Raw genomic sequence first — 14,436 nt, 5'->3', positions numbered from 1 at the left:
GCTGCAAAAACAGAAAAATCATCAACTTTTGGAAGCTCCCAGCTTTCTGCGACCTATTCATCATTTTCTCCTGAAATTTGTTAGTGGAAGACCAAAGTTCTTCTTATTTATTTGTGTTTTATGCAGATATTCCATCTCTTACAGTTAAAATAAATCTAGTATTCACATTGTAGTCTGATAGCTTTTTGTATCTGGCCAAAACCATGAACTATACATACTCATTTCCCTCACTGTACATTGCGATGCCAATTGGATGACACTGACAAGCTCCATGACAGAACGGCCTATTTTTACGCAGCACAGCTCGGCGGACATGAATCACTCACCAGGTATCATTTAAAGAATCCAGACTTGTTTATTTGTCTGGGTATTAAACGAATGTTTCATCCTCGGGCGTTGATGTCTGAATGCATCTGGGGGGGGGCCCTCGGCTAACTCTTCCTGACGCCATTTTTAACGGACTCCGCCGACCTTGGAAATCCAGTTGAGAGGACTCAACGAAAGATGGGTGTCTTTAAAGGGTCGGCGGGATTAGGAAGCTTAGAGTTTCATACCGATGCCGGTGGGGGGAACGTGAGGAGAGGCGTCCTTAGGTTGAGGTATTTGTGAGCTGTTTTGCGCATATTTGGGTTTACAGCAGTTTAATAGGCGCAAACATTGGTCTGGGCGTGCATATGAGTTGTTGTATGTTTGTGTAGGTCTTTCGCAGCTTTTTACGTGGTATGCAGAAGTGTGTGTGTGGTGCACCTTGTGTTTGTCGGCTTGCCTTTGCTCCACTAATAACCCTGTGGTCTGGAGACAGCTGTCGACCCGGAGGTCAAAGCAGTCAGAAGGCCACCAATGGGGGCCAACGAGTTCCTTAATGTTCTTAAAAATGACCGAGAACACCATTAATTTGTCGCGTTAATCCGATTGTGCAGGGCGTCTGCGCGGCTATAGGCGTCCTTATGACTTAAGACTCTACTTGGCACAGTTTCTCACGCTGGAGTGTGAACGCGTTGAAATAATATACGACCATTTTTGATTTAAAGGTTTCGCTCCGAAGCGCAACGGCAAATTTTTTAAATACAAAGCGGCTAATTGGATAATAGTCGAAAACGCCGCACATGTGAACCACTAAAAGCGGCGTCTTGCCACAGAGGATCGAGTTGAGCGTGTGTGTGTGTGTGTGGCGTACAGTAAGGCAGCGGGCCCAGCGACAGCGCAGCCCGTCTTCCTTGTTTACTGCCCTCCTCCTCCCTTATTTGGCTGGGGCCGAGCCCTGAAACATGTCTGGAATAGCTGGATAGAGACAGACGGAGATAGAGAGACGGGGCACAGAGAGGCTGAGAGACACGAGGAGGACCAGACTTGTGCAAAGTTTAAGTGGAGATTCAGGCGTTTTTTTTTTTTATTAAGAAAGCAAGACATCAAAAGAGGAAGAGAAGCACTGACTGGTGAGTTTGAATTTAACTCTTGAATTTAAATTTTAACGTGCAGCAAATTCAAAACCAGCTTAGAAATCTGCACGCTTTGTGATATTTTAAACGTTTTTCTTGGAAATTCAGCGTTTTTTTTGCTCCTCACACTTCTTCTCCTCCAGACGAAACGTCAAAAAGCGCAAAACTTCTCGTCGTCTGCAAGAGTCTGTTTGTCTGTTTATTGCGTTTCCATGTCAACTTTGTTGCATCCTGTGTGTTTGGCACCCATATGGTATAAAATGAGTCATGGAGCGAGCAATTTGTGTGTGGAACATTTTATGAGCGGGCTGCAATTTGGGTACACCAAAACTATTAGGGACCTCGGTTGGTAGCTTCATGTGAGCGCTTCGACTGGGACACATGTAGGGTTTGTTTCATGAACTGTTCTGGATGCAGGGTTTGAAAACTTTTTTATGTGGCGAGGACTTAAAATTTGGGAAAAACGTGCTTCTTTTCATGAGAAGAGCTAGATAGCAGTTAAAATATTCACTCGACAGATTTGCAGAGAGATCAGTTCGAATGAAATGTTAAATATCAGCGTTCCATCGTTCTGTGTTCACTTGGTGTCTAAAGCTGGTGTTTGGGTAAAGCTTAAACGCGGTCACGTCCAGAAGCCAGGCCTAAGAAATGGAGCGCCGTCAGGTATTTTAAAAGTCTTCAGTGTGTGTCTTGCGTGAGCTTCTCGTTAGACCTCTTGCTGACAGCACGGTGAGCTGCAGCAGCAGGTTCAAATCCCAGTCCTGGAAACCCCACTGAGCTCGTCCTCGTCTGCTAATGCCTCCTTTCTCCTGCAGTCCGTGGAGATGTCTCCATATGGCTTTTCCTACTGTCTGTCATGTTTTCTATTTTGCACATTACTGCTTTAACTAATCCAGCTTCTTTTCTAACTTTTCGAAGTGTATTTGTTGGTCTCTTCTGAAAAAATATACCACACTCTCCTTTTTTACATGTTAAAGTTGTCTTTTTTTTTTAACCCAACACATCAATATTTTACAAATTCAAAGCCAGCTCATGAAGGTTGTTACTCTACCTCTTCTGTGCTGATGTAGAGCAGCTCCAGAGGGCTAAAGGTTTCTGCCTCCAAGAGGTAAATATGGTGCTCCAAAGCCCTCAAAGAGCCGTGGATGACAGACAGACATCCAGCCTGACGTGATCCTCTCAGTCCACTTTTAGTTCTTGTTCACATGCAACGAGGCGAAGTCAAGATTTTTGGGGATGTCATCATGAAATAAGGTGAATTTAAGGTCGTTTCTTTGACGACGTACTTCACTTGATATTTAAGAAAACAGTTTTTAAAATACTGGACATTAAAACTCGACATAAAAGTCGAATGTTGAAGCTTGTTCACTTGGAATCCACTTGAAAGGCGAGTTTATACTTGTCCAAAAAAGATCTGTATTTGCGTATTTTATGCATACACACTACTGCCCTTTAGGATAATGGCCGCCTTGGCACAAATTTTGAGTTGCATGTGGACATCGGCGGAGGGATTTTGGCAGAGATGCACATCGCTTGCACCCAAGGGAACCTTTAAAGTCTTGCAGATATGAGAAGTATAACACTGGCCTTGTGCCTCCTCACATCTTCTCTCCTCCACTGACCCAGAAATTGTTCTAATCGTGGAAGAGTTCCAATTTCTTTAAAGTGCACCACAAGGAGGGAGGAAAAACGCAAAGGTGTGTTCCAAGTGAAGCAAGTAATGTGGGTGTTTGTTGGATTTGGCAGGACGTCATTCGCTGAAGACAGACGGGAGAGATTTCTCATTTGGCGGCTTTCGTCTTAAGAAAATGGAGAAGGAGTTAAGACAGGAGGAGATACGCTAGCATAATTCAGTCGATATCCTCATGGGTGTGAAGGAACCCAAAGCAAATGTGGACCTCGTGGCGCTCCGTATAGTCACTCATAGTCAAAAACTCCACAGCTTTCCTCTAACCTCCAGAATGAAGCTGCAAATTTTAAACTTTCATGATTTTAGCGACTTTCCGTCCCCCGTGACGAGCTTCCCGTAATTCCGACTTCACTTAACCAGCAATTCAAGTTTAAACAAACCCCAAATCCCCTGATAACTCCCCAAGAAAACCCCAATCTGCAGCTTGATCTAACAAATCTTCACTTGCAAAGAAAGAAGGAAAAAAATCAGGGAGTTGACATGAATCAGACGTGGTTGGCAGTCAGACACTTTTTTTTATGACACTCACTCGGATGACAGACGGATGGATGACATCACCCTGAAAGCAATCTCGGAGACAGACACTGATACAGTCACATCACGTCACCTAAAACTGTGACAGCTGGACAGTGACAGATAGACGGAGAGGCAGACATGGCGAATATAAAACCGCGACAGTTTTCCTTGTGCCAGTCACCGATACGCCACCTTTTTTTTTCACCGGTGTCATCCTTTATGAGGGCGTCTCTCTTTCTTCCTCGCGCTCTGCTGCCGAAATACAGTCGGATTTCAACACCAAACGGTGGATTAAATGGCTTAACGGGGGGATGCTTTTGAGGCATCCCGCACGCTCGCGGATCTTCAAGACGAGCCCGTCAGTTGTCCGTCAAACCCTAGTCGCCCTTCCGCCGGCATGCAGACTGGCCGTCGTCGGGGTGGTATGAAAGCTGTGAAGGTGAAAGTTGCATCCCGCTGCGAGATGCTCGACGGCTTGCTGACATCCCCACGTGTGTGTGTGTGTGTGTGGTTGTGCATTGATGCTTTTGCATGTGCAGGCCTGCTTCTGTGTGTAATTACAGCGGATGAAAACATGTGATGAAGGGCACAGCTGAGACGTTAAAAAGCTCGAGATGTGGTCAGACTGGGAAGGAATACGACCGAGGCAGGTTGATATTTGTAGCACCTATGAAATGCTAATCCTTGTTTTTGTTAAGGCTCTGAATGCCAAACTGTTTCTGGGCGTTTTAAGCTGCTGTTACGTTTTATTCAAGTCCTGCAACTCTATGGAAACAGCACAGCCAGATGTGGAGATATATAATAAGATTTAGAATGCCTAAATCATAATATAAAGAAGAAACAAGTTTAATTTGTTTGATTATAACTTTTACACAAATTTAAACTAAAACTGAAAAAGAAAAATGGTTATTATAGATATTTATTTACTACTTTTAAATAGTGTACACTGCCTGCAGTTTAGCCAAAAATACATTTTTGAATGGTCACAACTCGGATTGTTTTTTTGTTTTTAAGAATCCATTCGGTCTACATAATTAGTTTTTGATGATTTATTTTTTAAATAAGACATGCAGAATAAACATTTTAATGAAACATCACAATTTTATTGAACAGAGTCGGAAAATGACATGACTATTCATGCCTTTATAGTTCCTGGCTCTAATAAATATGGTCATTTTGGCGATTTCTAAAAAGAAATTCTGCCTTTCAAACTCAGCAGGGAGTTTAAGTTCAGAGGGTGAAATGATTTCATTGTTTATTTTATTTTATTTTACAGTAATACCAGAAATTGAGGCACCGTGTTTGCAAAAGAGCCTCCATCAAGCATTAATACTTTAACAAACCTAAGGTTTATTTGCACAGGGGACAATGTGGTAAGCATGATATGAAAAACTACAATATTTTTCAACCTATTGCGAGAAATAAATGGTTCAAAAATCAGACTGAAGGATGTATGGAGACGAAAATGTTTTGACAGAATCAGTGGGTGACACCCGAGTTGTTAGGATGCATTCCATATTTCCTGAGCAGTGGACGTCATTCCCCGACTGTCTCTTGGATTTCTATCAAATCAAGGCTAAAAAAAAACACTCAAAACAAACACATGCATAAAGACGGATTCAGGCATTCATTACTACGTACACGTCAATCTACATGGCACACCTGTAAATTATACAGACTTTCTCCCATTCCAATTTCTTCAGCATGTGTGCTAAAAGTTCAGTCGGCTCGTCTGCTACAGCCAGTTGGCTTTGGGATGCACAAACATCGTCATCTGTGGCTGATTCTCCTTCTGTTGCAGTTTTCATTTTAAAGGTTCATGTGGTTTATACATGCTGAACTCTGCCACCTTGATGCCCTGCACACACACTGTGCAGACACAATGGTGCCACTGAATGGTGCTTTTTTAGGTTTGTTGTTGCTGTTGTTGTTGACAGTTATATATCCCACAAATTGTCTGTAGATTATACAGATTTTTGCCATCAGTTGATCCAGATGGACATTCGATAGGGCGGTCATAAAAGTTGTTAAATCAAGCATTAAAGCATCATTAAATCTATTGCTTTCTAAAATATATATATTCTTGAATTAAGACTCAATTCATTCATTAAACTGCATCTTCTTTTTTTTGTCTGACTCCAGTTTTATGGCGACCTTGTTTTTTTGCACTGTTCCATTCTTATCCTCCTCCTTGAAGTTTACCACTCTGTCGGTTCCCTTTAATGAGCTTTGGAGAACAAATGGTCCTTTATCACTTTGTTCGTCCTGGCCCTCGTTGCTTTTTACTTCTCGTGACATCTCCGTTTTTACAGCTCTTAGTCGCCTTCCAACCCACACTGACTCTTTAACTCCAAAGAGGCCTTTCTCGCCCAGGTGACCTTCTCTAAATAACTCTTGCTGTAGATGTATACATGCATATATGCATTTATAAACACGCATGCAGACATGAAATCATACACCGTATCCTATAAAACTATCGCTGCGCATCTTTTGCCTAAGCGAGTGAAAGACCCGCCATATGGGTCCATTTAACATTGCGTGTAAGTGTTAGGTGTGTTTCTATATTTATGTGTGTCTGTGTTTTGTAAAAATGGGTTTGGCCTTTTTTATAAGGTCACCTTGTCCTATTAGAGTGTCAGGCCCATCTTTAAGTTTCCACCTTTAAACGCGCCTGGAAACTTCCAAGGTGGTCGATGGGAGAAGTCAAGGAAAAAGCCGCCCAAAAGCCTTTTAAAAAAAATCGTTAGAGGACGGCACTGATGTGCTTTTGGGAGCAGTACTTTTCTAACCAGTTTCTGCATGATTGCCATGCTTTACAATAATTAATATCAGTTACTCACTCAAGTTTAATGAGTGAAAGATGTAGGACCTGAAAAACTGCTGGAGATAGAAAATAATATCATCTGCATAAAAATGAAATTTGGTTTAATGCGCGAAACACTGAACAATTTCTAGACTTTATTTCCCTTTTTTGTTTACTGCCAGATCATTTTTCATGTCACGACAAAGTTCTAATGCCATAAATCATGAAAAAAAAGAAATTAGAATTTCTTTGATCACTTCTGATTGATTACTTTACAAAAAAAACAATTATCATTTAAGTGCCAAAAGGTACAAATATTGAGTTTTTTAAAAAAAATAGGAGATCCACATATATACATACATTTTTTTTTCTTCCATATTTATCCTTTATCTGCTCTGTGTGTACACAGCTGGCAATTCAGTCCAGTTCAAGCAAAAACTCTTTGAATTTTTCTCACTTGACTTTAAATTGTCTGTTGGTGTGAATGCGACTGTGCTTGGTTGTCTGTCTCTATGTGACCCTTTGATGGATTGGCGACCTGTCCACCGTGCCTTTGCCCAAAGTCAGATGGGATAGACTCCATCCATCTGCGATCCTCCAGAGGATAAAGCAGTGTATAGATAATAGACGGATGGATGGATGTACAAATCGGTCATTTGGTTAAACCTACATTAAATAGGTTCTGGGTGGTGAAACTGTCCCACTGTTCTACAACTTGCTTCAATGTACCATCCATTTTTGATGCAACAGTAAAAGAAAACTGAGGAATGATTGATGAAAATAGAAGTGCATGTGACACATTTATTGTGGGTGTCCAGTATCAAATGATATAGCAGCTCTGTTCCCGTTGCCCTATGGGTGTGTTGACAAATGGGCCTCCTCAATCACCCTGTCTGTTAATCTCAAATGTACTAACTATGTATATAATCCACATCCCAGCTGCTCCATTTGATACTGCAATAACAGTGGTTGTAGCACATTGTCTATTTATAATAAACCATCGGCCACAGGTGTTTAAATGGCTTTTTAATTGCCTCTGAGGCTGTGATGTAGCAACGAGACACTCAAGTGAACACTTAAGAGAATACGACCGAGAGGCAGGTGTTGTGTGTGTGTCAGTGTGTGTGTGTGCAGCGCAGTACAAGCAACGCCTCTGGCACTTTCACAAGAAAGGCAAGCACCTGTCACATGAGAGAATATAGAGCATGCACAGGTGTGCGTGTGAAAGACCGAGACTTTTACTAAGTCAGAAAAGTTTTCATCTCGGTGATTCATGTACAAATACTTCCTGATCCCGATTTGGATTTTTACTAGACATTTAAATGAGCGGCGCCTTTTGTCCTTTAAAGCGAAACGAATGGCATGTTACAGTTGTTCACCGGAGCAGGAAGCGAAGTTGTTAGCTATTTGTGTTCCGCAGAGCGCCGGTGACTCAACCGATCTAATTCGAGGTCCTCTGCAGCTATTTATGACACCACAGGAAAGCTATTTGTTCTATTCAGATGGAGAGCTGCTGGTTTGTGTCATTCATAATCACGGTCAGTGGATTTAACACCGGGCTCCGCTTGTCACATCTCTGACATTGATGCTACCGGACGACAGGCGCCATGCTGTCACATTAAATATATGTACGGTCATATTTGGACGCTCATATTTGAAATGCAAGAGTCTTTAACTTCACTTCTTCAGTCAGCTCTGTCATTTTTTTTGCACTAAAATGCAAATGTATGTCATAATTGTGGTCAAAAATACAAATTATGCAAAAGTGTTGTTTATTATATACATGAAAATATGAAAACTACAAACATGGGCTGATAGTTTTAATGTTTAATGTAAAATAAAACGGAAAAACTTGTCACTTTGAATAGCCATAAAATGTCCAATTTTTAATGATTTGTTATTTTATTGGCATAAAATAATTTTTAAATAGGTACAGTATTAAAAATTAACTATTTATTTGATAATTTTGCATAGATTTGTTGATTAGAGAGATATTTTGCATAGTTTTCACAACAAAAATGTTGAATAAACGTGTTTTCGTGGGTGTATATCACCTGATAATCTGTCAAAATATCATTTTTATCATTACATATATGTATTTTTTTCATTATATCTATATTTCTAACATGCTCAAAATATACAGTATATATAAGTACAGGGTTCATTGTCTTTAAATATGAAAATATCCCTCAATATATACAATATACACACACAAACTCAACCAAAATTAAGGCTAGAATCTGTATTTTAACAATGAAAAAATATTGCAGTTTTATTTTACAGTGTGTTCTTTGGCACCCCAGCTGTAGTTATAGTAGAGAGACACTGAATGTGGGGAAGAGAGAGACAGAGAAGGGGAATGACAGGCCGTAAAGCTTTGTGCCAGCCAGGAATTGAACCAAGGACTCGCTGCTGGAAAGCATCCGTGCCTCATGCGGCATGCACACTCACCGCTCAACTATCAGGTCTCCCCTGGTTATCCGTAATTACTCAAATAGAGCGTGCAAACTGTCTGGACTGTGTCAGGTCAAACGATCCCACTTGGCTTTGCGTGCACAGTGGCACATACGTCGCAATATAGTCCGAAATAGGATGAGGAAGTTGGAGAAATAGTGGTTTGCTCAAAGGCACTCCAGCAGGCGGGCTGTTTGTTGGCAGCTTTTCTAGTTAAAGGGTTCTTCCAACATTAGTCAACACCTCCATGATGCATGTACGTAATGGGGGTAATAATAGGATAGTATGCATGTTTGTCTCCTACACATAAGTGGGCAAATCTACAGTTTGCATGCACGGTGTTGTCGTCTATGAGTCAGGCCACTTCATCCTCACTGCTAAATAGGGGGGAAAAAAATACCAACCTTCTCCAAAAGTTTAGTTTTTCTTTTGCTTTCTTTCCTCTCTGAGCCACGATGTGTCACACACACCAGTGTGTGTTCCTCTAATTTAACCTCCGGATGGGGTTAACCAGCAGCTGAAAAAGAAGTGTCTCCCCGTCAAAGATGAGTCGCTTTTGCCACGGAGCACTAAAAGGCTCGTCTTTTACGACCGAGAACAAGGACTTTCCCTATTCTGTTAAAGGTCAGACTGGGCGAGAGACAGACAGAGGAGCAGCTGGTGGAAAATGTAGACCACAGTTCTGTGAAATACTGTAGATTAACCTTAATTTCAAGCCTTGAAAAGTATTAAAAACCCCACTTATTATGGATTTATGCAGAGCAGTGACAGCTTACTCCTGCTTTGATGCTTTGTAGGGCTTGCAGGATGCAGGTAGGGAGGGTGACACTTAGCGAAGGGATCCCCCCCTTCTAATGATGTCAGCAGGCTGCAGACAGCTGGTGTGGGAGTTGTAGTTTATTAGAAACGACGTCTCTCCCGAGCAGCCATGTGGAGGTGGTGACGGCGGCGGCGGAGGAGGCCCTCCTCCCCCCCGCTGCCGGGAACAGTCATGCCAGAGTGCCAGCTCACCCCTTTCAGCAGCTTTCAGTGGTACAGCCCCACCTCGCTCCAGTAGAGCACATGTTGGGTGATGGGAGGACATGAATCAGAGAGGACAGGGAGAGTGAGAGAAGAAACCCGGAGGGAGACAGTTCAGTCACCGGAGGACTCCTGATGTATACACTTTTTGATTTCTTGTGAGGAAATGTTTCACTTTTCTCGGGTTTCTCGGTAACAGCGAAGTAAAAAATTCAGAAGAGTGGCCTACAGGTAAGGGTGATGTTTACACTGAGTTTGGTGTTATGATGTAGAGATGGAATTATTAGTCGCTTCATATAAGAAAATTGGATATGATATTTAAAGGAAATATTTTGGTTGTGTGTTTGTTGGTAGGGAATAAAGCTTTGTTGTTGTTGTTCTCAGCATGACTAGGTTTTGTTAATAACTATGTATGCTTTTGGCTCTAGATTGTACACAAGGCGTTCTACTCGCAACAAAATGTAACTCTAAACCTGCAATTATACGCTCATAATGTGTCAACATTAAAAACAACCACAGGAACAAACTGTGTTTACAGCTTCCTCGCCCGTCCTCCCATTCTTGTTGCTACTGTGCCTGTGAGTTGTTGTTGACATGGGGTTTGAAATAGCTGCGGCCCGAGTGATCCACCATCTGTCCCCGTGGGGTCTCTCAATTTGGAACATCCCACATACGAGCCAGCCGCGGTCACGTATATGTTGCGTATCACTTTTGCGAATGCATACTAGCAATGGGGTGCCGGTGCCTCTTCTTGTAAGTGTGACTGAGCCGGCGCACGTGTGACTGTTGTGTTTCATGGACGCGAGTGTAGTGTTTTACAGTTTAAAATGGGGCACTTGCCTATAATTATAGTCTACGTTCTATCTCCCACTGTATGAATTGCAGTACTGTACCAGTGTTTGTGTGTTCCAGTGCCACAAAAGAGTTGGGTTATTTATTACACTTTGAAACTTTTGAAAACTTTGTGTTGTGTTATTAAAAGTTTTTCAAGTTTCCAATTTGGTTGAACATCATTTGTTCGGCAAATATAATATTTTTTTTCGTTCACATAATATTTCAGTGACCATACAAGCATTTCATGTTGCCACTAAAAAAAATTGCAACATGAATGTGTGTGTTGCTGGAAACTCTGCTGGGCCATGTGTGTGTCCAAGAAATGTCAAATGAGTTTCGACACACTAAGCAAGTGAGGATTTTTTTCTTTCCTCGTGCTTGATGTTTTCTGAAGTTCTCTCATTTGAAGCCTGACCAAAGGAATTTTGTTTAGTTGTACTAGATGATACACAATAAAAAATAAATTCTGTGCAATACATATTTTATATGCATGTATGCGACCCGTTCCTCCTGCCGGCATGATTCAGCAGCCAGAAATCAGCTTGAAGAGGACAGCTCGTCCCCTCCCGGTCCAGCTCTGAGCTTTCAACCTGGCACTTCTGCTCTTCTCTTTGGTTCACACAGACCAGCTGTTTCAGTGTCTTGGACAGGACCCGCCCTGGTTCACGTTAGACCATGTGGGCATGCACTGACGCAACGTGACAGGGGCTTTAGACCTGCAAATTGGCTATTAATAGAGCTGAGCGGGTGGTGTTGCCGATGGCTGGGCTGCATGCTGGACCTCAGGGTCAAAAGAGTCGGGTGCAGAGGGGGGTCACTGTGCTTGTGGTGCCAGTGATTGTGCCCCATGCAAAAATGACTGGAGCTAATACATGCATAAAGAAAAGGTGGTGAAAATCACGTCAAGAAGTATTGTACTTGTCAGTTTGTTTTGTGTTTAAATCTGTATATTCTGCATGGGAATGCATCTAATAATCTTATGTCTCTTTGTGTCTTTCAGATGTTGTTCACACTCAAGGTCCAATTGATGGAAGTCTATATGCCCGGGTTCGCAAGAAAGACTCCCTGGAGGGAGTTGTCACCATCAACGGCCTCCCAGTCCGTGAAAACCCCTTGACCAATGCGGAGAACCCGTTGCAGCACGCGAGCCATCCCCTGCAAACCACCGACCACACCCTTCCTGTGACAGGCCACACCTCCCTCCCTGCCGTCGACCACACCCTCTCGGTGAGCAGCGACTCAGGCAACTCCACCGCGTCCATCAAGACTGATCGTACTGATGAGCACAGCCAGTCCGTGCAGAGCGCTGTGAGCCACAACAACCCAACAGCCCCTCACCCACCGCTCAGCCCACAGGAGAAAAGAGAGCTTGACCAGCTTCTGAGTGGCCTTGAGGCACCAACTCAGCGGCAAGCCTACCTGTCCACGTCCACCAGTCCAGGAGGTGGAGTCCGACACCTGGTCCCAGCGCAGGTGCACGTCAACGGGGGCCACACTAGACTTGTTGGCGCCCCTTCAACAGAGGAGCGAGAGACAGATATACTCGACGACGAACTACCTAATAGCCAAGAGGGCAACAGTGTGGACAGCTTGGGCACGCTCTCATCCCTAGAGGGCCAGGCGACGCCAGCTGACCTTTATTACCAATCGCAGACGCCTGTCAGTGGACAGAACGACGGGCCATACCTTGAGAGAAGCGTACTCGGGGAGAAGCTCAACGAGATGCCTGTGCATGGAGTACGAACTCCGACAGCGATGCAAGAGAGGTCTGTGGACTCGGCATCGCCACAGGGGGGATACAACAACTTTCAAAATGGAGGGGGGATGTACCGTTCACAGTCCTTTGGGAACCCACCTGCCGGCAGCCCTGAGACGAACCCTAAACTGATGCCCCGGGCCCCTGAGAGGAGCACCAGTAGCCGGGAGGCTGTTCAAAGAGGTCTCAATGCCTGGCACCAGTACAGCTTACCTGATGATCCTTTTGGCCCTCCTCTTCAGTCGACCCATAGCCTGCCCCACTTCCCCACCCCCGCCTCGCAGCGGGACATCGAGCAGTCCATCGAGGCTCTAAACATGCTAATGCTCGACCTGGACCCAATTAACTCCCACATGTCCAAGTCCCACAGTGCGCCCCCTGGGGAGAATAACCTCAATTCAACCCAGGTGCCCTTCTCCCAGACCCTGGCCAGACCCTCATACCAAGCGGACTCTGCCATCCATGGCTACAACAACTCTGGGTCAGTCGGCAACGCCTTTCACCAGCCCCAACGATCGACTGGGAGAGTGTCAACTTTACCCAACCAGAGCCCCGTTATGGAGTCCCCAGTGTATTCTCCACAGAGGCCCAATGCCGCCTACCAACACCAAAACACCACCCCAACGCACACCCCCGAGCCCTACCTACACACACGCCAAGCACCCCACCACTACCCCATGGATCCATCTCCTAATTTCAACCAGCAGGCAGCAGGGAAGCCTCTGAACTCGTACCCAGGAAGCGTCGTTTCACACTCCCCAGACCTGCAGGGCTCGTCTCCCTACCCAGGCTACAGTGCCTCTTCTTCTCCCCTTCCTGCTCTTACCCCTCAACCCAAGGATACATCTTCTTCGTCTTTGCCCAGAGAACAAGATGCAGAGGAGGAGACGCTAAACCTTGAAGGTCTGGTGGCTCACCGTATTGCCGGTAAGACTTTGAGATATTGTCGGGATCTAGTGGATGAGTGATTGTTAGCAAGAGGGCGCTGTAATATTATTTAAAAGATAATCCCAGCTATTTTTCTTTTCATGTTTGAATCCATTTACAGTAAATCCTCAATACTTAATTGCAGGCAGGTTTAAAAGGAAAACTGTAATTTCCCTTTTCTGCAGGCAGCAAATGCCTGTTTGTTTCCATCCCAGACCTAAAACTTGCTCAAGATTTCTAACTATGACTATTATATCTGCTTTTATATCTTCTATTTTCAGTATTAAATGTTGTTATTAAATGGAAATGCTGACTTCGTGGAGAAAAAAAAAGGGAAAACTGTAATTTCCCTTTTCTGCAGGCAGCAAATGCCTGTTTGTTTCCATCCCAGACCTAAAACTTGCTCAAGATTTCTAACTATGACTATTATATCTGCTTTTATATCTTCTATTTTCAGTATTAAATGTTGTTATTAAATGGAAATGCTGACTTCGTGGAGAGCCATGCACAGTTACGGCCTGGCTAGCTGGAGCAATTAAACATTTCGCCACTGTGAAAAATGAACCTAGTGTCAAGCAATTTTTTAGCGTGTATCCAAAAATACTCCCTAAAAACATATATACATCCAAAATGCAGAGAGAGGCTGACGGGGGGGTTGAGCTCAACCTCAGCTCTGTCGTCTAAAACACTAAGCAGAACGTGACCGGTGCAGCTTTCAGCAGTTTCTGTTACAGATTCATCATGGGGTGCCGTACCAGAGGAATGACCTGTGCTCGTATAATTAGCTCTGCAGCTGAAATAAAGCAGAGCTGGTGAGAGTGGAGATGGGATGAGAGTAAGAATAGCCAGGCATTCGGAGTCTCCAGCTTCCATGCATTGTCTGCATTCATAATGTACCTTCATGTGAAATGATATGGAAGCTCCCAGGTGCCTCCCAGTGGAGCAAAGATGTAAATTCGACGGTTGTCGCAGCTCAAGCTGATCCCAACATAGTTCT

The 14,436-nt window shown here is 43.7% G+C and overlaps 1 protein-coding gene across 1 annotated transcript in view; it reads left to right on the top strand.

Moving 5' to 3' along the window:
• Positions 1-1,398: 1,398 nt before the first annotated feature.
• LOC103371820 (tensin-like) overlaps positions 1,399-14,436 on the top strand; it is a gene marked incomplete at its 5' end in the record, with an annotated part of 29,895 nt that continues 16,857 nt past the window's right edge. Inside the window, 2 exons of the mRNA XM_008301273.1 lie at positions 1,399-1,436; positions 11,757-13,439. Coding sequence (XP_008299495.1) covers positions 1,399-1,436; positions 11,757-13,439 — 1,721 coding nt within the window. The remainder of the gene's footprint in view (positions 1,437-11,756; positions 13,440-14,436) is intronic.

Source organism: Stegastes partitus, unplaced genomic scaffold (genome assembly GCF_000690725.1).
Source record: "Stegastes partitus isolate 25-593 unplaced genomic scaffold, Stegastes_partitus-1.0.2 Scaffold1652, whole genome shotgun sequence".
NCBI lineage: Eukaryota > Metazoa > Chordata > Actinopteri > Pomacentridae > Stegastes > Stegastes partitus.
This window is presented reverse-complemented; position numbering and strand designations above follow the sequence as displayed.